The sequence below is a fragment of the Struthio camelus genome, chromosome 1 (genome assembly GCF_040807025.1).
Source record: "Struthio camelus isolate bStrCam1 chromosome 1, bStrCam1.hap1, whole genome shotgun sequence".
NCBI classification, from domain to species: Eukaryota; Metazoa; Chordata; class Aves; order Struthioniformes; family Struthionidae; genus Struthio; species Struthio camelus.
The window spans coordinates 51,874,564-51,898,906 of record NC_090942.1 but is presented as its reverse complement, the minus strand read 5'-3'; the positions used below and the strand labels follow the sequence as shown (position 1 = coordinate 51,898,906).

Sequence of the window (24,343 nt, the reverse complement as noted above, 5' to 3'; positions counted from 1 at the left end):
CTTTATAAAGATATTAACATGTTTTAATTGTTCTCATCTGTTTTGAAGCAAGATGGCATATTTGTGAGGTATAATCTTGCACCACTTTTAGCCACGTTTGGTTCAGTTTCCCAGGACCTTAAGAGTATTTTGCATGCATATCAGGATAACAATTGTGGTCAGCTGCAAACACAAAACATAAGGATTAAGTAAGAGTTCCGTATTATTTTTAATCTGTTAATTTCAAATTTCATGCAAAAATAACTTTTCTACATATGTACATTCCAGGGCAGCTAGGCTTTAACATTATAAGGAGTAATAACTTCCTTTTACTCATCAAGCATTTACTTAAAGGAATAAAAGTGGAACAAAACTTAAATTACACGTGAAGATGAGACACCATTTCGTTCTCTGTTAGGGCTTAAAAAGATCAATGTCTGTTAACTGGAGGACTAAAATCTGTTACTGTCTTTGATGCAGAGCATTTCATTGTAGGAATACTAGAGTTAGCTATAAATAAACTCATTTTCAGAAACTCTTATGAAATAACAGCACTGTTTTCCTTGCATTGTTTTTTAAAAGCAACTTCGACTATTAATGTCAAAAATAAATAGAAAATTTTATCCTTCCTAGAAATACGAGAGGAAGCAACAAGATAGATCCCTATCAGTCTCCTAATCCCACAGTACCTTCGCTTCTGGAATAAAGTCTCTACGAGACTGCTTTTCCATCATGAGTGGTGCCTGTTCTGTCCTTAGGACTGTTGCTTTTTTTCACCCTCTATTTATTGTTTCCTCACCAGATTAGTCTGTAAGATCCAAAAATAAACCTATCTTAACTCCAAGGCCCAGATCACAACAAGTTACAGAGCTGTGGGAAAATTATTATAAGAGACTTCAAATGTGGTTTCGTGCCTGGCTTAAGCTGCTGTAAATCACTGCCGCTGCAAAAGGGGTGAACCTGCCGTTCTGCTCCGCCGCTGGTGCGGCCGTGGTGTTGTACAGTCACGCAGTAAGCGCAAGTCCATTGTTGGGCTGAGAACTAGCATAGGCAAAAATAAAACTTTACTGCTGGCTGTGCAGTCAGGGATGTGCCAGTGCTGGCACTAGGGAGAGGCTGGAAACTCAGGCCAAGGAATAGATTGGGGATAGCCCTTCTGGTGGTGAAATGGATTTGGGTAAGATGGTAATGAGGTGGTGATATTAAAAAGAGAAGACCCTTCCTCCTGGTAAGACCATGGCTCAAGTAATAATGGAGGCCTGGAGAAAGCAGATCTCTCCATCTTTCATTCCAGGATTTTGTGAAAAAAACATTAATGTGTCCATATGTTAATGTAGTATAGGTGTATGACAGAGAACATTAAAGATGCAGAGACTCTTTAAATATAATTTTACAGTACCACAGATACCATAGGTAGGATTTTTTTTTTTTTCCTAAGAGTCTGTGCCAGTTTCTGTGAGGGTTATTTTCTAATTTTTGCATGTTTAGTTTTTTCAGTATTTGACAGAAATCTTTACAAGATAGCCTATGAATTAAGCTTTTCCTTTCCCTGTACTGTATTGTTCATTTTTATATGCTGCCGAGTCAGTGCAAGACAGCCATAGCATTCATAATTAGAATTCACTATTCTTGTTGGAACATGCTAATTCTGCAGGCCAAAATACTAAGAGGTTTAGAAAAGTATCGAATAAAGAAACTGTAGGCTGTGCTGATAAACGTGACCAAAATTGAGAATGTCATAAATCATACCTCGTTATGGGAAAGATTATAGACATTGCTTTTCTGATGGAAAGATAATGATACTGATGTAGTCTAATTTCTTTCAGGAAAATAGAGGCTAGAGAGAGGGTTTGTAGAATGGTAAATGATTTGCAGGTCGTAGTATCTGAAAAGGCTGTGAAAAATATTCTTCACTTGTACTAAGCCCGTAATCACTATTAGTGGATAAAATTGGGTCAAACTATTCAAAATGAACTTTCTTGTGCATAGCTGCTCAAACTAGACACTTAGTGAAGTAGAAATTCTGTTTAAAATGAGATAATCTTTTACTGTGTTCTTGAAAATATCAACACAGTAGGTCTATGTGGAGGCATTGAAAAGATTCCTCAGCTATTTAAAGAAGAATAATTAATTTGCAAATCAAACTGCTTTAAAAATATTGTATTTTTTATAGTTGCAAGGAACTCATGGTGTTCCCCTACCTGAAAAAGAATCGCAGAATGTTTCAGGTTGGAAGGGACCTCAGGACCTCTAGTCCAAACCCCTTCTCAAAGCAGGGTCAGAGATGAGACCATCCTATGAGATCAGACCAGAATTTCAGAATTTTACTTGTTTACTCTTCGTTTTTGGCAAAATACTGTTGTATGCACAATACTTCTGCTATAGCGAATTGTCACAAAGTAGTAACATCATCTTAGGAAACAAGTCTTTGTAAAAAGTACATGTCTGTCACTGCCAGTTTTGGTCTTTCCCAAAAGCGTGTCTTTATTACAGAATAGTTCTCTAATTCATTTTTAAGGAGTTGAGCTTTTTTGTAAATGAAGTAGTACAGATTTCTGGCACTGTATGTATTAACAATGCATTATTTTGTTGCTAGTATTTTATTTTTAAAAAAGATAGATTTTTCAAGTCAGATACTGTATTCTAAGTGACACCCACCCACCAGCAGAGTTTGGTAGGCTACTAGGCACGCTGCAAGGAACTGCAGTTCTCACCTTAGTTAAATGAGATCTCTCTTCCTCAAAGCAGAATGGACTTCAAATGAAATGAGTTGCATTGCTATTTGCACAGCTGATTGGGCAAGTTTAGTGATCCCTGGGCTAGGAGATAGTTCATAGAAATTCCAGCGAAATTAAAAGATGAAAAATCAACTGAGTGTATTTGTTATATACCTAAATGCTTTTCTGCATGTGTAACTACTTTCGTTAATATTCTAACTTTTTCGATGGTTACGCAATACTATTGCTCCCTGTAAAAAACAAATAAATAATAAAAATTTTCAGAGCTTTCATACTATGTAAAAGATCATTTTAGACTGACAATTTATTCTTTTGTTCATACAGGAATATGTATGTCAGTATTAAACACCTTTATGACTTCGCCTGCAATGAGAAGCCTGTATAACCTAGGTGTACTGTCTTTGAAGCAAAGTAAATTTAGTATATAGACAAACCCTTTAGTCTTTTGCTCGTATAAAAAGTAGATATTACAGTGTTTTTAATACAGCTTTTCACAGAAGATTAAGTGTGGTGCTTGTTCCGTGTTCCTTTTACATACTGCCTAACGTATGGTTGTAGATGGAGACCCAAACAAACAAGGCCTAGATGTGAATACTTCATGCTGTGTTACATAAGTATCTATTCAGTCCTACAACATTTTTAGGAAGATTTGGACTCCTTAAACTATAGCTACAGTGTTGATAGCAGAACAATCAACTTTGGGGTTTTTTTGGTTTGGTTTAGTTTTTTTTGTTAACATATCTGGTTTTTGCCACCCAGTAGTGCCTTATATTAATTACAAATTTGATCTTTAAGCACTCCTGTTAGGACTAAAATCAGGATTTTTTTCCTTGATATATATTAGCAAAATTGTTGGCTAGATTCCTATTTTAAGATGTTCATTACATCCCTGCTGATGTTGTGGTCAATAATACACTACTTCTTTTACATGGAGTTTTTTACATTGTTGCTCTTTGGGAAAGCAGTGGGGAAAAATAGGAAATCTCCATGCAAGTTACTTTGTGTAAAATGATAAGTTCACGAAGAGAAACTAAATGATTACTTTTAGAGCATAATTGAGCTTTAGCTTCTGCAGGAACATCACCTTCAAACAACTATGAAAATTCTTTACTTAGGTGAACAGTATTTTTCCCCAAGATATTTTTCCTATTGAGGCTACAGATGTTAAGCATCTTCTTTCCTTTCTTTGACAGGAAATTCTGGTGATTAAAGATCATGGCAACCATAGAGGAACTGGCCCATCAAATTATTGAACAGCAAATGGGAGAGGTACATAAACTTTGAGTCCTATTTAAAAGACGTCGAGTAATAAAATGCACAGGCTGATAAGCAAAAGACAAAGCTACAAGAGAAAGTAGTTTTTAGTATACCCAAAGCTTGAGAAGACCCTCCCATGGAAGACTAGAAGAACTTACTATGTCCATCTTAAAGTTACGCTGCAAATTCTTTCTTGCCAAACTTTGTCCAACAAAAATGAAGCTAAAGAAAATCTAGCAGTGTTTCTAGTAAGTGACTAGTTCTTCAGCTGTGTTTCTGGGGCCTGAAGGGGTCTTTAGAGAGCTTTCCGGTTGTATAATTATTGCTTTGCTCACTTTTAGTTACAAAATTTGCAGTCAGGAGAGTTTTCAGTACGTACTTCCATTTTCCAGTGGAATTTGAAGCAATTGCTTCAATTGTTGTCATTTTGTTTTTGTCAGTAAAAGTTTGCAGTGCTCCTCATTGTACAATATTTTTTGATGTTTGTTATAAGGCAGAGGGAGGATTCAGTTCTTGTTTTTGCCAACTTCTGTTTTTATTTTCTGTAACCTGTGTACAGAATGTGTGTGCTGCAGTCAGAGAGCTTCTAGAGATGCGCAGATAGATTGGAAATGTGGATAAGTATATACATACTTCTTTAGCAAATTTCATCATAGCGTGGTCAATTTAAAATTAGTGCTACTTTAAATTAGATAGAAGTAGAAAAATGATATTTATTAGCTTGAAATATCCACCTGGTTTCCTGTCTGCTGTGGTACTCAGAGTTATTTTTCAAGTAATTTTAGTTTCTTTCAGTCTTGATTTCAAGTGGAAAGGTGGGGGGTGAGGGGCGTCAATCCTCTTCTGTATAAATTCTTATGCCTTTCATTATTGTAGCATCTGAGTCGCTGCAGCTAGCTCAAAGGACATAAGTGCTAGGTGTCAGTTATGGTATATTCATTCTCTCCCTCTTCCCCTTTATGGGGTCTGTCCAGTGTGGTTTTATTTTGGTACCATAGTTCCTTGGCGAGGTCTTGGTATGGCTATATTTCATGTTCTGCTTTGTTTGAAAGTACGTGCTAGTCACAGTTGGTTGAAGTACACGTTCCACTTGGAAAAGAGGATGGTGGGTTTTATGATGCTCCTTAGTCTCTCTGAGAGTTGTTTCTCCGTTTTCGAACGGGATTCTGTGAGCCAGTGAGCTGATACAGCACTTCACCGCCGCGGGAAAGGGAAGGTCCTTGCCTTGGCGCTTGCCTTGTGCCGGTAGTTGTTAAATTGTTCTAGGAGCTGATTCAGCTTCCCACACCAGCAGCAAACTAACCCGGCCAGAACCAATGGAAGGTTTTCTGCTGGGGTTAGCGAGTCGAGTAGTGTCCGCGAAGGCTCTGGTGTGTGCCAGAGCCAGCGGGGAGGCAGGCGAGAAGACCAGGGAGCGAGGGAGCAGTTTGCTGCGTTCGTAGGTAGGGAGCTGGTGGATTGTCTCTGTTCGCTCTGGAACTGCACCTTTACATTTTTCATGGAAATCATTCCGTCAGCAGCGTAGATTAGGACTTGTCCTTTAACAAGATTGTGCCGTGCCCGAGACTGGCATTTCTTATTTGGCGGCACTGCAGCTTAGGCATTCCCTAGTCCTCATTTAGCCACTTATTTTCACTGTGTGCCAGTCTTCAGTCTTTGCAATGCATTGGCTCTCTGGGTCACTGTGTGGTGGGCAGAACTGGGGGGAAAAAAAAAAAAACAACCCAGGATAGCGGAGGAAGGTCTTTTTCCTCCCAGTTGGATCTGTTCCCTTATCTGGTACAAAGTGGAGCTCATCCTGGCACAAAATAGATATGTTAGGAGTGAAAAGAGTGACCAGAGCAGTGCAAGGTGGGACTCCCTAAGCCAAAACTGCTGTCAAAGGAGTGTGCCTGTGTGCACTACCAGAACGGGGGGAGTCAGCAAGGGAAGTGATCTTACAGGGCCCTTCATACAGTATCTTCCATTCCTACCCAAAGTTGACCCGAAGGCTGTAACTACTAATCTGCTTGGCAAAGTTCATAGTGGATGTGAGCTGTGAAAACCGTATTTGAAGCTCTGTGGAACTTCAGCAGTATTTTTGCTAGCATTTGTAATCTCTTGAATATTCAAATGGCTTTAAATGAATTGACAGGAAGGATTTATGCAGGTGGAACATGAAGGAAAAGAACAGTTTTTTTCCATTCTTAAAAAAATGGAAGATGCTCGTGTATCTCATTAAAATAATAATCAGAAGTGTTTTATGATGTAGTTCTGATTTCTTTATAATGTTAATTCTTGTGAAGGTAACATTTAAAAATACAAAATTATCGTGAATGTTTTTATGAGGATGTTTGCAAAGATGTGCTTTTGTCAATTTGGATCTTACTTGCATGAAGGCAAAACTTACTAAAAGGAAAAAGAAAAAAATTATAGCCTGGCAATGAATCTGCCAGCTATTAGTCATCTTTTGTTAAGTGTTTGATAATTCATATGCCTACACCAAGATCGCATTCCTTAGTTCAGGTTGGGAGGCGTGTATATCAAGAGCCCCCAGTAGTCATCTCTCTTTGAGCTGTGGTTCTGAACGTTGAGTACGTGGTCATTTGTTTCCGCAGTCCTACCAGGTTACAGTAACAGAAGAGAGCCGCACATTTGTCTAAACAGAATCTTGTCAGACACGTGCAAAATATAACTTCTAACAAAAGCTGTAATAATTCTGGTCGGTAGTATTTTTTAACTGCCATAAAAACTTCTATTCTTTATGAAAGTAAAACTGTCAAACTGACAGTTTGTGGGAACGCTAAGCGGTTTTACCTTTTGCAGCACACGACGCTTTAAAGGAGCAAGCGTAAACTAGTCCTGGAATATGTAGCTAATTTTGTAAAGCAAAGAGAAATTCACATAAAACCCTAACTGCCTGTAAATCTCCACTTATAGCTGTCATTTGAAAGGCTGATGCAGAATTTTTGCACTTGCGTGTATCTCTTGCAAGCTCTGGGTTTTCCTATATCATGAACTCTTCTTTGTCATTTACTTAAGCAAAGAATTGGATGAACTGTTCAAATACTGACAGTATTCGTAGTTATGCAAAGTCTTTTACTTTTAGAAAGCAGTATTCAAAACTGGCTTGGGCAGTGGTTTGACAGGCATTTCTTTGGGCTCTGCTGGCGGTTTAAGCAGTGCCCCCAGCAGCTTAATCCCACCCTCTCATTGTTTTTATGCATCTCGCATTGTGGACACCTGGATTGAAGATTTGATCTAGATTAAGAACAGCTTTTGTCTACCTGCTTTTTAACCCTGCAGTGTCCTAGTCCACTGAGTGACTAAGCCACCAGTTTTGCCTGTTAAGCTAAAGGGATAGCAGCAAGTAATTTATAGGGGCTGAGACGGGTACCAAAAGTAATACCGTTTTTGGGTGGAGTTTTGAAATCAGCTTAGGCGAAGGGGAGTTTGTATTTCTGCTATAAGGGGAAGTGATACCCATCGCCCCTTCTCCTTCTCATACTCGCCTCCGACTGTCATCTTGCCTCTTCCTTTGTGCTGGTACTGAGCGTGCACGTGGTGATTTGGTCAGCAAAATCAGGAAGCTAATCCAGCAGGAAGCTTTCAACCAGTCATTAAACTCTACCCTTACTGCACATATAGATATATAGTCTGTATGTTAATTCTAGGGAAAAAAAACAATTGAATAAGAGCATTTTTATAATAGTGTAAGTGTTGGGAGTTATTACTAATACAGAATTGCAAGATGTTACAGAATTTTTGGACTGCATAAATAGTTCTGATGCAAAGAGTTTGGGGAGTTGCTAGGGATTTTAGGTTAAGACAAAAATGTCAGTCTGAAGGTATCTGAAAACTCTGCAGACAAATTTCATTTATGCTACAGTATGTCCAGCCTTACTGATCAAGCCTGTGTAAATGGCAGCTGTACTTAATATTTATTAACAAATAACGTAATGAGTAACACTCTCTACCGTTTACCTTTGCATTATAGCATGTTAAGAAGTTAAAAATATTCACAACAGTTAAAGCACTTCCACAACTGTCTCAGAGCATTCACACAGAGATTTAAGTTTGTTTTTTAGATACATTGCTCACTGACCTCACACATTTCATTTATTTACTCTGACTTCCTTGATAATCCCCCAATATAGAATTCTGTTATTTTATTTTTGCTGGTTTAAGGCTTAGCAGAACGAAAAGGGACAAATGCTGTATTTCCACACCAAAAATTCTGGTGTCACTTTCAGTAAGCCATTAAGGTAAAAATATGTTAGCCTAATTGTGGCACAGCTATGATAAAAGGTTGGGTATGTCTCTCATACATATCAGCAGTTATAATTCAGAAAATATTCAATCGGATTACGTGGATTTGTCAACAATGAATAGTTTTACCAAAAATGTTTCTAAATTTTGTGTTGGAAGGTATTTTAAAATGGCTTTAAAACATTGACATTAGTAGAATTTTCTAACCTGCAAAATTAAGCTATTAAACTAGATGGCAAGCATTTCTAATCCATGTACCGTAAAAGTGTCACACTTCCCAAAGGCTTCTGCAGGGAACTCAGAAGCGGTGAGACCGTGCGGTAGTACTGCCATGTATATCCGTTGTCAATCTGTTGTATTTGTTCCTTCTTTCTAGATTACCCATTCGCAAGGAGCTGTTACACAAACACTAATGGATGGGACAGCACAACGAATACAGATTGTCCCTGCAGATTCAGGCCTCTCTTTACCACAGCGCATACAGGTACGCTTCGTCCAGTATATTTTACAAGCAGTGATGAAGGATTTGTTTCTGCCAGTTCTCATGTATGATTCTTTTTTATTTGCTTCATATTATTTTCTGGGATGTAAATATTCAGTCCTGGATGGCAGAGACCATTTTTGTGTAAACAGGAATAAAAGATCTAGAAAACGTTCCAACACTGACTCTACTTTTCAGACCTGGAGAATTCCCTCCTGTTTGGGATCTGTTGCCTATATTAGTTAACAATTATGTTAATTGGGTCCAAAACCAGCTAATGAAATTTAACCTACTTTTCTGTCTAAGAATATTAAGATCAACAAAATTACAAACACAGAACAGAAAAGGACTTTTCCCAATATCATCATAATATTGCTCTTTGAAAGCTAAATACTTTTTAGATTTGGTTATTCAGCTGAGTTCTTGGAACATTTCTATGCTTTGCAGGGGGAGGGAATGCTACATGGGTCACAGCAAGCAGCTGTATTGTTGCCATCATTGATACAAGTCATAAAAAGTACTGGCAAGCTAAAGTCTGAGAAGTGCACTAACGGATGTTGTTTGTTGGCTGTCCCAACCACTGTTATATATCCCAATATGCTACTTTGTAGCCTAATGAGGTATTAATCTCCTTTTGAATTCAGTTCAAGATAGGAAGTTTTGTGGCAGTGTGGATAGTTAAACCATAATCAACACAGATGTGTGTAAATGGAGATGAGGAGGATTTAGGGGATAGGATTTTACTTTTCATCCCTTAAAAGTCAGTGCGAGTCCATGCAAGCATTTTCTTTTTAAATTTCCTCTTAGAGAAAAATATCAACTGCAGAATAAATTTTAAAATGTTCTCAGATACATGTTGCTGCTTGGAAAGACACTCCAAGTGAGCCAGCTGCTAGCGTAATCTTGGCTGCTTTTTCTTTTGCTGTTTCACTCTTCAGTATTTTTCACTGGCATCTCCTGTTTCAGTGCATTGCATTCAAGCTTTGTCCTACCTTCCAAGACTGTCCACAACTGCCCCCTGCCCTGTACATGATCTTTTTTTTTTGTTTTATCACCTCTCTACCTGTGCTCTTACTCATGGTGCCAGTCTTACCTGTCCAGTAGATCTTTATTCTTTCAGCTACCTCCATGAGTTTTCTATATTAGCCTTTACTTTGTGTACCTTTAAATAACTAGTTTATGTTAATCGATTGCTGTCTCTTTTTCTGTTTCCCCTATCAAAAGCTGTGTATGCTATAATGCCTGTTGTAATGTGAAGCCATTTAATGTAATCTCAGCATCAGGGTCTGAATGTGGGACAATGTCTAAAACCATGAGCCTTTATTATTGAACAGCAAGATAGCTCTGTTGGTTCAAAGCCAGTTGCAGACTTCTACACTCTTGTATGTCAGCCACTGGGGACGGGGAGAAGAGGACTGCTTTGGAGTAGGGACTACAGCTACTGCAAATCTGATGAGCACGGAAGAATTGTATTTCTAAGGGTTGTTATTTTTCAGAGGCCTTTATATAGTTTTTCATCGTCTCAGGTAGCTGGAAGATCCCATGTTTCTATCGCAGCTACTTTGTCCTGTGTCTTTTCTCACCACGCTCACTGATTCTTGCTTCAAAATGGATAGTGAGCTCTTTGAGACAGGGATTGTCTCTTGATATGTGTGGAGCAACACTTAGTAGAATGGGATGCTTCCTGCAACAGGCTCTACAAACATGGCAGCACTATAAATAATAGTAAATTAGATATGAGGTAGAACTTAGTAATGAAAATTTTCCAAAAAGCAGAATTGGTAGTCAAAAATAAACTGCTTGTAGGAGGAATATATTTCAGTGAGATGTTCAAAAGGAATATGTTAAATTGGTTCATTCTGAGTTTATAATTTCAGTTAATATTTTTTGCTTGATGTGACATCTTGAAATATAAAATGCTCAGTAAAATGTTCTTCCAAAACATGTTTCACTAGTCCTCCCCTTTTTAGGGAGCTTTAGCATTTTGGTTTTGAGGCTAAAAGTTGAATGCCACCGTTGTTCTTAAATCAACATTTCCAGCTCTGTTATAAACTAGTGGATTATGCATCTGTTTAGACATACTTTTTCTTCTAAAACAGGAACATTGACTTATTTAGGTAATTCATTTATTGAAATGATGTTCAAACAGAAGTCAGGACTATCTTCCGCTACCATCAAGACGCTTAAATGAAAGACTTGGTGAAAATGTTTTTTTTTAAGAAGGCAATCCTGAATTATTACATTTTTGTTTTATAGCATGATCCCTATGGCAATATTGAGTTTCAGATTATTAAGAAACATAATGCGTTGTTGTTGAGCCCTGATGGGTTCCTTTGAGAAGATGAGTGATTTTTTTTTTTTCCGATTATGGAACGTTTAGGTCTTGCAAGTTGTTATGCTTAGATGGGCGGCCCCACTTTCAAAGTCTCTTTGCGATTTAAGTGGAGTTTGTGCAGGTATATGCCCATAAGAGGCCAGCTGCAGACAAGGCTGTTCTTAATTGCTAAAACAGTTATCTGTTGTACCTCTGTCAGCTGCCAAATGTTTTAGGGCTGCAGAAAGCGTTTATATAGATTGCTACCTTTGCATGGATAAAATAACAGCAGTTCAAGTAACACTGTTCACAGGATTTCTACTATATTATACAGTGAGATTTACATAGGCAGCCCCCTAGGATGCCAGGAAGCCGCTCGAAGAATTGAGGCACTCTTAAAAATGAGATGAAATGGATTTTATGAATTAGCAGTTGTCCTTCTGCTACGTTGTCTACAAATATAATATGGGGCTGGACTACTTTAGAAAAGCAGATTGTTTCCAGTATGTTCAGAATTTTATATATATATAATCAAAAAATACCTTCAACATTAGCTCAGATTTGTATGTTTGTTATTTTCAACATAATATTTTTTGAGTTAGGTATTATATAAAACTAACTAGATAAAGTATATGGCTTTTTTTTTAATGTTTTGGATGTATATGGTTGCACTTTCAAATTTTGATAGTGAGATGAAACGGAAAAAAAAATGATGTAGGCCTGTTGCTGATTATGAGATGAAACATGAAATTAAGTTTTTCATAGAAGAAGAGAAAATGACAGGGGGAGAGCTACTGTTTCACTTACTTTATTTAGGAACATACATGTAAAAAATATATATCTCTAAAGCCTAAAAATGTATGTACAGGTGAAACAAGATTATTGCTTTTCTTGTTGTTTAATCCTTTTTTTTTCCACTTGGAAGTAAGGGTACAGTTGTGATGTTAGAAAGTTCCTTGTTAAGCATCCAAATTTGGGAGGTGCCGAGCACCTCTGGTGGTATGCAGTGTATTTGGAGAGTTAAGATTTCTCAGAACCTTACAGGTCCTAGGGCTGAGTTACAGACACACCTCCAATTCTGGATGCTACGATTGTCAGAGGTTTTGGCAGTGCTGTAGAAGCTTGGGCCATTTGTAAAACCTGGAATATGAAATCAGGTTTTGACTTCAAACACCCTTGATTGAAATGTGTTTAAAATAAAGTGAAAATCCAAGGTTTTGCCTGAGTTTACTTAACTCTTATGTGGCAGAGGGGGAGACAATCCTACTTCGCAAATGTCAAGGGCAACAATCCCATTTTCTTCAGTGCCCAGATTGGGCCCTAAGAGTGAACTTAAATTACCATAACAATTTGAGATAAATGTATTATTAGATTGTCACAGATCAGCAGACGGGCCAGAAGATTCAGATTGTTACAGCACTTGATCAGAGCTCAGCAGGCAAGCAGTTCATCCTAACAAATCATGATGGCTCTACCCCAAGCAAGGTGATCCTTGCCAGACAAGATTCCACTCCAGGAAAAGTTTTCCTAGCAACTCCAGATGCTGCAGGTGTCAACCAACTGTTTTTTGCATCCCCTGATATATCTGCACAACACATCCAGGTAGATAATCCACTTTATTTCATAATATTGATTCAAATGACATAAGAAGAGATGTTTCATTTCCAAATATGTCTGTCTGGGTTCTCCTTTTTTGATTTTTTTTTTTTTTTAACTGTATGCTTTTCCTTGCATTAGGATGCGGCACAGATGCTTAGAAATTATGGAGGAAAACAATTTGTTTTTCGTAAATTTGTTGGTTTTTAAATTTATACCCTGGCTCATGAGGTTAGAAAGACTGTTGTTATTTTTATTGTCATTTCCAGCTCCTGCCATACTGACAGTCCTTATTTCTGCTTCATTGAGTCTCCATTTTCAAGTATCATTGAAAACTTGCTTTTTTCTCCCTTGTCTTTTATCACTTAACATTTTTTTTCTTCTTGTTTTCCTTTTCACGTATTGTTGTAACTACTGTTCAACTGTGTGAATTGTTCTCCAAGGGTAGTTTCTCAGAGCAACTGTGTAGTATGGAAGTACATTATGCAGGGAGGGGTGGGAAAGCAACATTAAAGATTCTGGGTTTGCTGATGTGGGACTGCACGTAGTCAGGGTCGAAACGTCCCAGACAAGCCCCTAGTTCTCCTTACTCCCACAGACATTGTATGTGCCACTTCCTTAGCCCTCACCCTCTGACTTTTGAATCTTCTGGCCCACATCCTCACCTAAAGAGCACGTGGTGGCCCTGATTTGAAGAGTGTGAAAGCATGCACAGAAGGCCTGGGAGACAGGAGCTCCTTCTGCATGAAGTAGGACATTACTGCACATCAGCTGAAGTGTAGTTATTGCATACTGATTTATCCACCTGCATTTCTGCTGCTGTTAAATAGATCAGTGTGGTAAGCCAGACACCATAAGAACTGTTACTATGACATTTAGTCTATTATCAAACGTATGCACAGGGAAAGAGGTATTACAGATGGGACAAGTAAATAGTAGTCTTTCTGAGCATATTCTTTCACTTACAGTAGTCAGTGGCTTAGAGGGACCTCCTGATTTGGAGTTTATGGTGAGACCATCATATTTGATAGCTGTCTCTCGATGTGTCCTCCATTAACTAGTTTAATAGCTTTTTTGTTATTTATATAGACTGTTTATGCTTTGGTCTGCATAATGTCCTATGGCCATAAATTCTGCAATATGATTGTATGTTGTGCAAAGAATACTTTAGTTTGTTTTATCTTCTGAGAAGTATTTCATCAAGTGTCTCTTGCACTATGAGAAAAAGCAATAAAGGATTCTGTTGTTCTTGTAAATCTCTGTTATACCCTGCGTCAAGTAATCTTTTTTCCAAACTGAAGTCTCCTGATCATGTTAGTTTCTACTTGTCTGGGAGCCAGTCCATATCTCTGATTAACTACCCACATGTGCAAGCTTGAAGCGTAACTCTGTATTGTGTATTGCATATTTTTTGAAACTAATAAATCTTTGCAAATGGGTATTACAAGGGCTTTGCTCCAAAGAACTCTGATTCTGAATTTCCGATTGCTGTGAATATGGAACCAGTAGCAAAAGGCAATCCGGCCGAGAAGGATTTCAGCATGTGCTGTAGTGTCACACGTTTGTATCTTATCTAAGCCTCAACAGAAGCATAAACCAGTGGGATATGGTTTCAAGTAATCCTTGTAGAAAATTATTTTCAAAGGCAACCTAAAAGATAAGAGATGAGAAGTGTATCACACAGATTTTAAAAAAGCAAGATTCAGACGTAGGGAAAGTCTGGACGGTCAATTCAAAGCTCCAGTTCTAGTTGTACAATTTGGGCTAAACAGGATAGCTTGAGAGCAAGGGTATCGTATTAGCTAAGTTAGTTTGCTCTTCTGTCATTTCAGATGTGTTGATAGGGATTTGTTTTTTCCACTTAATGTTGGTGAAATAGAGTAACATTTGTTTGTTATTCAACTGCATGCTCCTTGGGCTTTTTCATATTTTTCTCTCCTGAATGGTCTTTTCATCTTCAGTTTTGCATTTTTTTGAATTCTGTAGCCTTCACTTGAAATTCCCTTCCATTTGCTATGCAGAAAACTTCTCCTTCATTGTATCTTGTCTTTACATTCGCTTATTTTGCAAGGCCCTTCTCCCATTCTCTTTTTCACCTCCAGTGGCTCATCATCATCTTTATCGGCAATTTTCTTCTACATGTTCAAGGTCAGTTGATGAGTTGTCTGAGTCTGAGATTATCATCTCCTCATGGGCCGCGTTCTGTAGTCCTTACTTATGTGAAACTTCCAGTTCCAGTGCCAGGTTTCATCTATGGAAGGACTTAGAAATGCTTTTTTTTTAAAAAAAAAAAAAAAAAAAAGATGTTAATATTGAAAAGAACTTAACTGATGAGATGAATCTGTGAGATAATATTATTAATAAAGGTTAACCAGGAAGAAATATGCTTGTTAAATGTTGCTCTATATGTACAGTCTGTACGATTTTCAAAACGTTCTAAAAAAGGTCATTTTTAATTTCCTCGGCAGAGGATATGGTACCTCCTCTTTCACTAAGAGTTACCTTTCTTTTCATCAGCGGTCCTATTGTGAATATGCAAAGCAGGAATGAGAGAGTCAGCCTTCCCATTAAGACATAGAAGTTAGAAACGCGGAAAGTTGTACGTTTATATAACTTTTTAATGGGAAGAAAATTTACTCTCTTCTGTTTTACATTATTGCCAAGATGGTGTTTGTTACTTACGTGATCACGCGTGTTCCTTTTTAGCGCGTGAATTTTAGCTGTGCTTTATTTATGTCTCAATACGATAGAGTTTTTAAAGATCAAATAGAAGGCTATAGCACCTACTGTGAAGTGCTGTGGATGTAAGATTATGTGCTAAAGAAGCTTTACATGTACTAGAGCTGTAGTAATGAGGAAAGACAAGAATACCGAAATAATATCAAGCAGTTACTGAACACCAAACTGTATACTGCTTGATAGTTAATGGTACTGTTTTCAGAATACATTTTTTACTGGTCCACCATTTGTGCGTTACGATGAGTTAACAAATCTGAATGTAGGAATAATGGCCTCTACAGAGGATTTTTTGTTCTGTTTAAGGCCTCAGTGTCTTTTGTACTGTGACCAAATCTTAAGGGTATATGAGTTTCCTCTAATCACAAAATTGAACAAAAGGTAAGAGTATACAGAATCTAAATGTTTTTCAAAATATCAGTCCATTCTGCAGAAGTAGTATTTAGATAGAAGAAATCTTGAAAAGTATTACAAGTAAAATTTTTATTCCATCCTGAATAGGAACACAGTGGCATGGCATATAGCTCCTTTGTGTCTGCGAAGACTGTAAAATGTCGTTGAGAAAACCTCACACTTTGTAGATTTGGACCCTTACCTTAGAGCAAAACCACAAACATGACATTTATTTTAATCTTTCTTGATGGCAAGACGAAGAAAAATGAAATCATTCTGTGCTCTTTTTCCAGATCTTAACAGACAACTCTTCCACTGAACAGGCCCTAAATAAAGTGTTTGATCTGTGTGTCGTATGTGGAGACAAGGCATCAGGTATTTATTTATTTATTTATTTATTTATTTATTTATTTATTTTAGTGGTGCAACTGTATAAAAGTAGTTTAAGATTCTTCTTGATCTATATAACAGTTTGCATGCATATATGTGATAAAGGAATCTAGAAAACCCATTAGAATCTCTTGAAACTTCTAGCAGATGAGATTGAGGTGTCTAAAAAGAAGTTTGTAAGGAGTGAGGAAAGATTCTAAAATATATTTTTCCTTAAATTAATTCATATTTGAAATTTATTTCTGTAATATGCCGTACTTAGCTCAAAGCCAAGCCTTGATGCCGCCACAGTATTTATTTTGAATGTTTACTGATGATCTTTTTTTTTTTACATTTTTTTTCAGGATTGTAAGATTAAAACTATTGGAATTGTCAAGTATGCCTTAATCAAAACTAATGCTTTTCAGTAATACTTGTGTATTTTGCAGTATAGCAGAATCAGAATAATTCACTTATGAAAAATAATGTTTAAACTTGATTTTTTCTCTGTGGTATATCTTAGAAACTTTTATCTAATAGTATACTGTACTAGAAGATTCACAGAACTGATTTTTTTAAAAATAGTTTAGCTGCTTTGGTTTACTTGTCTCATTGAAAAGTTTTGCTAAAAGAGTTAAGGGTATACCATTATCCCATTAGGAAAATGAAAGGCAAAAGTAGAGCTTTGAAGTGATCATCTACTGCTGTCAAATGCTATGTATGCAGTTTCCGTGTTTCCATTATATTCAGTGCATACATTTCTGCAGCTAAATTTCTAATGAGAAATAATAGGACTTGACTGTAGGCACATTCTGATTAAAAAAAAATTGCTAAGGATGTATAAATTAAGAGTTTCTCCTGTGTTCTTAAGTACCTGTTTTCTGAGCTTTTTTAACATTGCTGTCAACAAATTCAGCAAGAAATTAATAAGCAGCTTGGTTATTTGCCTTTCTGTAAAATTTGTCCTCTACAAGTGCTTTAAACTAGAAACATGGCTTGCTTGCCCCTTTATTTGGTTTTATAGCCAGAGGGTATATTTTAAAATTTTTGACCTATATGAAAATAAGATTGTTCCTTTTCTGGATAAAATAATAAATACTTTGTTTTGAATACATATAAACTCTAGAAAGGAAAAAAAAAGAGATTATTAGCAGTGTAAAACTAATATCTTGATTTATATTCTTCTCCAACTAGGGCGTCACTACGGAGCAGTAACTTGTGAGGGATGCAAAGGATTCTTTAAAAGGAGCATACGAAAGAATTTAGTTTATTCATGCCGAGGAACAAAAGACTGTGTCATTAACAAACACCACCGGAATCGATGTCAGTACTGTAGGCTGCAGAGATGCATCGCGTTTGGAATGAAACAAGATTGTAAGTCTGAATAAGAAGTATAGATCTGGTGCAAGGAAATCATTTTAGGTAGCAGCTATGTGAAAATATGTGCTACAAAGGATATGCTCTATATTAAAATAATTTGTTGTATTGGTTATATACTTTTAAATCATTAGATCTTTTTTCTTTAAAGAATTGTGCAAGTTTGATGTGATCAAAATCTCGGAAGGCTTTCAGTCATACGTACTGTCTGCCAAACTTAGTAAGCGCATGGCATGGGGTAAAAGAGATAAATAGGAACAGTGGTTCCTAGGCCACAAATGTCAAGCATGTTTCCATGTTCTGTTTTTGTGTATGCAGTTCAAATTTTTTGTGTCTAAATCAAGCTACTGAAAATTTTGAATCCTTCTATCTACTTGTCACTCTTTTCACAATTTAGGTTGCTGACAATTCATGAGGCAGTTAGTTACAAGGCAGAAATCCGTAGCGGTCTAGAGTTGAATTCTTACAGATTCCTAGATCTCTGGGCCATGGGGGAAGTGAGGATTGTTCTGGGGTAAGAAATCTCATACCTCAGAGGAGCGGGGAGAGGATAGAAGTCTTGGCACCGTCTCATACTGTAGCTTCAGTGCGGTGATTTTTTCCCTTGAGAGAAGTCTTTCGCAGCAATCTATCTCATAAAGTGCATAAAGTTATATGGGTTCAAACCAGACCCACAGTGCGTGGGAAAAGGTACTGTGAGGCCGTTATAAATGAACTGTGCGGGTTAGTGAAAATGATAGAGAGAGGGGAAGCAGTAAGCTTTCTGCTAAGGATCCAAATTTAAACTTAGGTATAGAGGGATTTCTCACTTAATTGTAACTTGAAAAATTATTAAGTTTGTATGTTTGGCCTCAGACTTTGACTTACTACATCATTTCATAAAGAACAAATCTAGTGTGGGGGGCTTTTTGCCCAAATTGTTAGCTTATTGTGTAGTTTGCTTGTTTTTTTTAAGTTTCAACTCCTTTGTAAATTCCCCGAATCATTATTAGAATTGCAGAATAAGTAAAGAGAAAAAACAAGTATTACTTCTTAGATTGTAATCTGTGATGTGACTTAATAGTTGCATACTGTTTTGTTAGCTGTTCAATGTGAGAGGAAACCTATTGAAGTGTCAAGAGAAAAATCTTCGAACTGTGCAGCTTCTACAGAAAAGATCTACATTCGGAAAGATCTTCGCAGCCCATTAGCTGCAACTCCAACTTTTGTAACAGACAATGAAACAGCAAGGTATGTAAATTATACTCAGAAGTAGGTATCTCTCTTTCCTGAAATCCCCAGAAAATTAAACTCTATGCTGTTTGTGTCAGATCAACAGGTCTGCTGGAATCAGGAATGTTTGTTAATATTCATCAGTCTGGAATAAAAAGTGAGCCTACTGTGCTGATGACTCCAGATAAGGTATAGGATGACGTGACTAATATATTAAATATTGTTGACTGCTCTAGTTGTGGATATATGGAGGGAAGGTTGTTCTGTTTTGTTGTATTTCTGTTTTGATAAAATTCATTTTGAAACACTGACATTCCTTTACAAGATTACCTAGTATTGTAGATGCCTTCTCTTCAGAAGAGCTTTAAAGACTACGTTGTTTTTGTTTGTATTTGGCAATCCTGACGCTTGGACCTTTCTTTTTCTTTTCTTTTTTTTTTAAATCAATACCGTGAGGTTGCAAAGCCCCGCAGGTAAAGTAATGGATGTGTTTTTTAGAATTAAAATCTTGAGTGTAGTACTGAAGTTTAATAGAATATGATTTATTCATGATTCATCAAAAAGAGGTTTAAAATACAGGTGTTGAGTGGAAAAATGAATGGAAAAAAATGTCTTTCACCTTTCAATCTCACTGCAGAGACTGCAGAATAAATCAGACGGTCTGTGGGGAAATATAGCTAGGTTTGTATAGAGACAGCTTCTCAGTCAAGGAAGAGGGAATAGTTTCTGTGGAAATATATAGGCATGAATAAAATTTCAGGTTTAAGAAGCTTTTTTCCTAAGGATTTAAAAACTTGATCCTGAGTTGCCTGTGATACTTTTTTTGTTTGGAAAAGCCGGGACATAAAAGCACAGTTCCTTTTCTTTTTTCCTTTAAAAATCACTGACCGGCTCTCGCGTTTTAGACTCTGAGTAGAGGAAACTTCTTTTTCACTGTGTCGATGGGCAAGGGCTATCCAAATTCCAACTTGCACTTGAAATATTTCATTCAGACTCTCACTCAAAAAACAGTCTTCTGGGGCTGTTCAGGATCATCTGTCCTTAGCCGTTTTGCTCTAACAACGGTAATATATAACAAAAATCATGTGATCCAGGATTCCTTATCCTTTGTAGATGTGGCATTATCACAGTGCATTTCATAAATGTCATTAGCTTTTTTCCCCGAATCACTTATTTTTTGCAGAGCTCATATGAGCTGTCTCAGCAACATTTTTATTTATGATGTATTTCTGAGCTGATTTTCCTTTTTTTCCATTTTGCTATGCTTAGTAGTCCACCAAAGCCGTGTGATAACTTCCCTACATGTGCAAGCACCTACATGTGTAAGCACACACGTGTGCGTGCACGCACACACACACACTTTTGTATTTTGACAGTTGATATTAACTTATCTTGTACTGTCATGCATTTTGCCCTGCTTGTTCTGTCTGCAAAGGGCCCCATCAAAAGTTGTTTCTTCCATTTAATTGTTCCCATTCTGTCTGTGGAGTATGACTAAGGAAGCTAAATGACACGTAGCGTGCTGATGTTAGCAGCAGCATGTACTGGTGCACCTTCCTTATTAAAGTAATGGGGGGGGGGGTGAGGGGAACATGACTTACTGCCTATCTGAATTACTGGGTCGTTACTTAATCACTGTGTTCCCTTGCAATTAAATAAAGGCATAAAAACCAAAAAGGCTGCAGCGGAATTCTTTTCTTGCTTGCCCAGAGGTGTCTTTTTATCTGTTCCCCCTTTTCAAAGATTCTCATACTCCTTTACTATGTCTTGTTTTACATGCTGGAGAATGGACAGAATGTTTTAGAAAGAAGCAGCAAATTATATGTAGTCTAGGGTGGTGTTATAGTCCGGTTGAGTATTTGACTAATGAGTGGAGATGCTAAAATGTCCTTCTCCAGTTGCTTATCTTCTGTAGCGTTCTTTCTGAAAGATACAGCTATCTATTACTTGTGAAAGTAAATGTCTAAATCTTTCCTATTTAGAAAAAGTGCGATGTCTAATTGCTGCATTATGATTTACCCATTTACTGGAACCAGCAATTTTCTTAGAAGTCTATTCACAAGCTCAATTTTTCGCTAGTTGGTGTGGAAGTTAGATTCTTCTAATGCAAGTTAACTGTTACCAGTATGAAAGAATTGAACACTGTGCTTTTCTCTCAGGTTGAAGCATGTCAGGGAGATTTAAGCACACTGGCAAATGTGGTGACATCGTTAGCAAATCTAAGTAAATCCAAAGACATGTCTCAAAGCAGTACTGAGCTATCTATGATTGAGAGTTTAAGTAACGGAGATACATCATTATCTGAACTCCAGCAAGAAGAGCAAGCTAGTAGTGACGTTACGAGGTAAGACATGTTACCCTTGAAAATGTTACTCTCTTTGAGAATTTCGCTGTCAGTTCAGATCATTAATTAAATCATCAGATCATTTATCTGCATTAAAAACAGTAGCTCAACAACAGCAGACTGAGCTTGTGTTGAAGATTAATCTTGAAAGTTCTTCCCAGTAAAATCATAAAGAAGTTCAGTTTGAGAAATAAATAGTTCATTAGTTGTTCATTGGAATGAATTTTAATGTAAAACTTACCTTTTGATTGTCCTTAATAATGGGTGTTAGATGTTGTACGATACTGTTAGTACTTTGTATCATCCTGGAAAAATGTTTCTTAGAGATGTTATCTGTGTAAGTAGTTTAATGCCCGTAACAGTTAGTCCCCTTAAAAGCTTGAAAAGTATTTTCTTTTTACACAGAAAAACTCAAATAATGTTTACGATCAATACAAATGCATTCTCTTGTTTCTTAGGTTGATTTTAACTGAGCCATTTTGGTGGGCATATATGTAAGATACAGTGTATAGTACTTACTCAGTTATCCTTTCACTTGCAACCATGTTCTTCCTTGGTTGTCATCTCGTGCAGGATTCTGACAGCTGTCCCGCCAATATTCATTTGCTGCACATCATCCATGTTATGCATTCTGGATTGAAAACATGCATATGGAGTAAAGCCATCAAGGGAAAAAGACTGGTATATAGTGGAGTAGCTTGTACTGATTCAAGTACATGGTTTCCCCCTGTAGACTCTAGTACTGTATGTGATTGCAAGCAGAATGCATTTGTTCTGCTTCTTTCTTTATGTTTATATGATGCTTAGAAAGTCAATGCAAGTTGCTGATTGGACCTTTGCTATGTCCTCCTAGGTAAAGAACATGCTATGTAAAGAGTATCGTAGTGTACGCTGATAAACTTCAACGCTATGGGTATTCAGAAACGATGCTGAAATCAGTTTGCATAGTAACCTTTCATATCTTTATCTAGAGGCCCTTTCAGGCACTTACTTTTGCCAACCTCAGTGTTTCTGTTCAGTTTTAAAAATTTGTCTATGAAAAGGCATCAAGTTCTCGCAGCCAGAGAGCTTGAAAGAGCTCTAACGCAGTCTAATACCTACTCTTTTCTAATAGGTTACCTAACAGAGTTCCCATAGGGAGTTTCAAATCAAATACTCCTGTGGAAGGGAAATTGTTACCCAAACAGAAACCAAAATTTTGGTCTAAATCATTGATTTCCTTGCCAGGGATTACACCAACTTCATCTAACATACACAGGTGTTTACTGAAGAAAATGAGTTTGGGGGGAATTCAGGAAGTAGATTCTATCCTTGTTTTTCATGTATTTTATTATATTCCATTTCTTGCAGCTACAATAGCAAAGCTTTCATTCGCTGACAAAAATTTAGTCTATAGCTTTGTTGCTAGCATACAGCTGCTTTTATATTGCAATGTTATATGCCTTTGTCCGCTAATGGCTTCATTATCTATGCTCATTTTTTACAGCTTATCAGTAGTCCTACATATCCATTAGTGAGTGAGCTGGATTGAAAGGGAACCGAACTTGTTTCTAACAAAGAATATCAATACTATGCATTTTAATGTTACTTATATTTTTTTCTCACTTTGTAGGCTAGGTTTTCATAATTTTCAGGCAAGCTTTGTTCTAAACAGTCTTTTCCTTTAGTGTTTTTGGCTTACAGTGATTGATCCTGTGAGTTAACTTAGGTGTTGGGGCTTCATGTACAAATAGGAGCCCCAGTGTTGAGTCATTAGGAAGGGGAGACTAATAAAAACAATGGGCTTACTGCTGCAAAATTAGGGAATAGAGGGGAAGAGGTTTCTTTGAGAGCATTCAAAGAATAAGTTGGAAACAAAGTACCGTGGACACACAAGCTTAACAGCTGTACCTGCCCAGAGTATTTAAAAAATACTTTAGCCTGAACTAGAACAAATAAAGGATTGGCAGCGACATCTGCGATGACTGCTTTGGCTTATTCTACCAATAGTCTCTCTGACAGCAGCAGGCTCGGGGAGGGTGGTTTTAGGGGAAAGAGTGACCTTTTTCCTATCTTACATTTCTGTCCCTGCTACAAAAGAAATCTAAAATCATCCTGCTAATTGCAAAGAGCCCTGAAGATGATCTGTTTTTCCTAAGCAGCTGCCACTGAGCGGCAACTTTTGCCTGCTCTACATAATGCTGCCAAGTGTGAGCTGCAGGACCTGAAACTGAGATTTCCTAGCAGGAGGCAGACAGTTTAACTTCTAGTGCTTGCACATGAGTGCATTCCCTTTATGCCTACTTCCCATATACCTGAGACACAAAATTTCCCGGCTGTACCATTTAGTCCACTTGTGCATGCCACAGTCATCCTCACATGCTAAAATGAAGGTGTACAGGTAAGTGTAGGACCAAAAACTGTTCCAGTTCATTTGCCATCTCAAGCCTAAGGCAGTGTCAGCAGCTAGTTTATAGTTTATAGTTAGTTTTTAGCTTGTTTCTTTTGGTTGTAAACAGTTATGTTAAAGATAGTCAGCATTTAGGTTTTTAGTATATGAGTAAATATAGGTAGCAAGGGAATGTGGAGGAAGAGGAGGTGGGCAGAGTTCTGCCCCTTACTTCAGCGCTAAAATCAGATAATAGAATTTTTCAAAGTAATTTTAGATTCTGTGGCAATAAACATATCTACGCGAATTGAGAATCAGCTCTACATACAGGCTGATAATCACCTTTCATTAAGTTTTCCGTGCATCAGTTTTTCATATGATGCTTTGTAAACAAGTGATACTACTCTCAAATATCATCCGTCTGTAGGCACTGATTGACTCTGTATATCTGTGATGAGCGTAGATACATTGGTTTTGGTTCTCAGGTGTGTTTGTGCATAGAAGAACAATGAAATGGGATATACAGGTGTTCCCTTTTATGTATTGTTATCAGGCAGCAAAATAATGAGTAATATACATCCGTGCTTATCCTGGGGTCTTGGCAGTAACATTTGTGCATGTGACTTGGTCTTTGCAGGAGTCAGTGCCCCACATCCGAGGATATTAAGGGTGATATTGAAAGTAGGAGAGTACTTTCTCCCATATTTTTTGAAGCAGTCTTTTCAAATTAAGTTGAATAACATAACCACAGTTCACTATATGAAAAAGCCAGAAAAAGTTTATTCTTTCTGTTTGTGGTTGACAGTGGCAAAAATCTGTAAAATTCACACATGCATTAAGTTGCTTTAACAACAGTCTGATGATCATGTGCTCAAAACACTTATGTGCCAACACTCTCAGTAAACATCACTAAAGACATCCTGAAAGGCAA

The 24,343-nt window shown here is 37.2% G+C and overlaps 1 protein-coding gene and 1 long non-coding RNA gene across 9 annotated transcripts in view; one reads left to right on the top strand and one right to left on the bottom strand.

Moving 5' to 3' along the window:
- Positions 1-24,343, top strand: part of NR2C1 (nuclear receptor subfamily 2 group C member 1) — a 55,923-nt gene that overhangs the window by 18,017 nt on the left and 13,563 nt on the right. For 2 of the 7 annotated variants that reach the window (XM_068937822.1, XM_068937830.1), the window contains exons 2-9: positions 3,911-3,986; positions 8,599-8,706; positions 12,389-12,619; positions 16,036-16,117; positions 17,306-17,485; positions 18,571-18,718; positions 18,799-18,889; positions 20,860-21,044. In XM_068937822.1, the coding sequence (XP_068793923.1) occupies positions 3,933-3,986; positions 8,599-8,706; positions 12,389-12,619; positions 16,036-16,117; positions 17,306-17,485; positions 18,571-18,718; positions 18,799-18,889; positions 20,860-21,044 (1,079 nt within the window). In that variant the 5' untranslated portion in view covers positions 3,911-3,932. Of the gene's footprint in view, positions 1-3,910; positions 4,223-8,598; positions 8,707-12,388; positions 12,620-16,035; positions 16,118-17,305; positions 17,486-18,570; positions 18,719-18,798; positions 18,890-20,859; positions 21,045-24,343 lie in introns of all 7 variants that reach the window. The other 5 variants (XM_068937872.1, XM_009674546.2, XM_068937846.1 and 2 more) reach the window with 4 other exon arrangements.
- The window catches only part of LOC104143823 (uncharacterized), a 34,134-nt gene continuing 21,600 nt past the window's right edge, over positions 11,810-24,343 (bottom strand). For both annotated transcript variants that reach the window (XR_011140151.1, XR_011140152.1), the window contains 2 exons: positions 21,564-21,675; positions 11,810-14,885 (listed from right to left, as the gene is read on the bottom strand). This is a non-coding gene — a long non-coding RNA (uncharacterized lncRNA). The remainder of the gene's footprint in view (positions 14,886-21,563; positions 21,676-24,343) is intronic.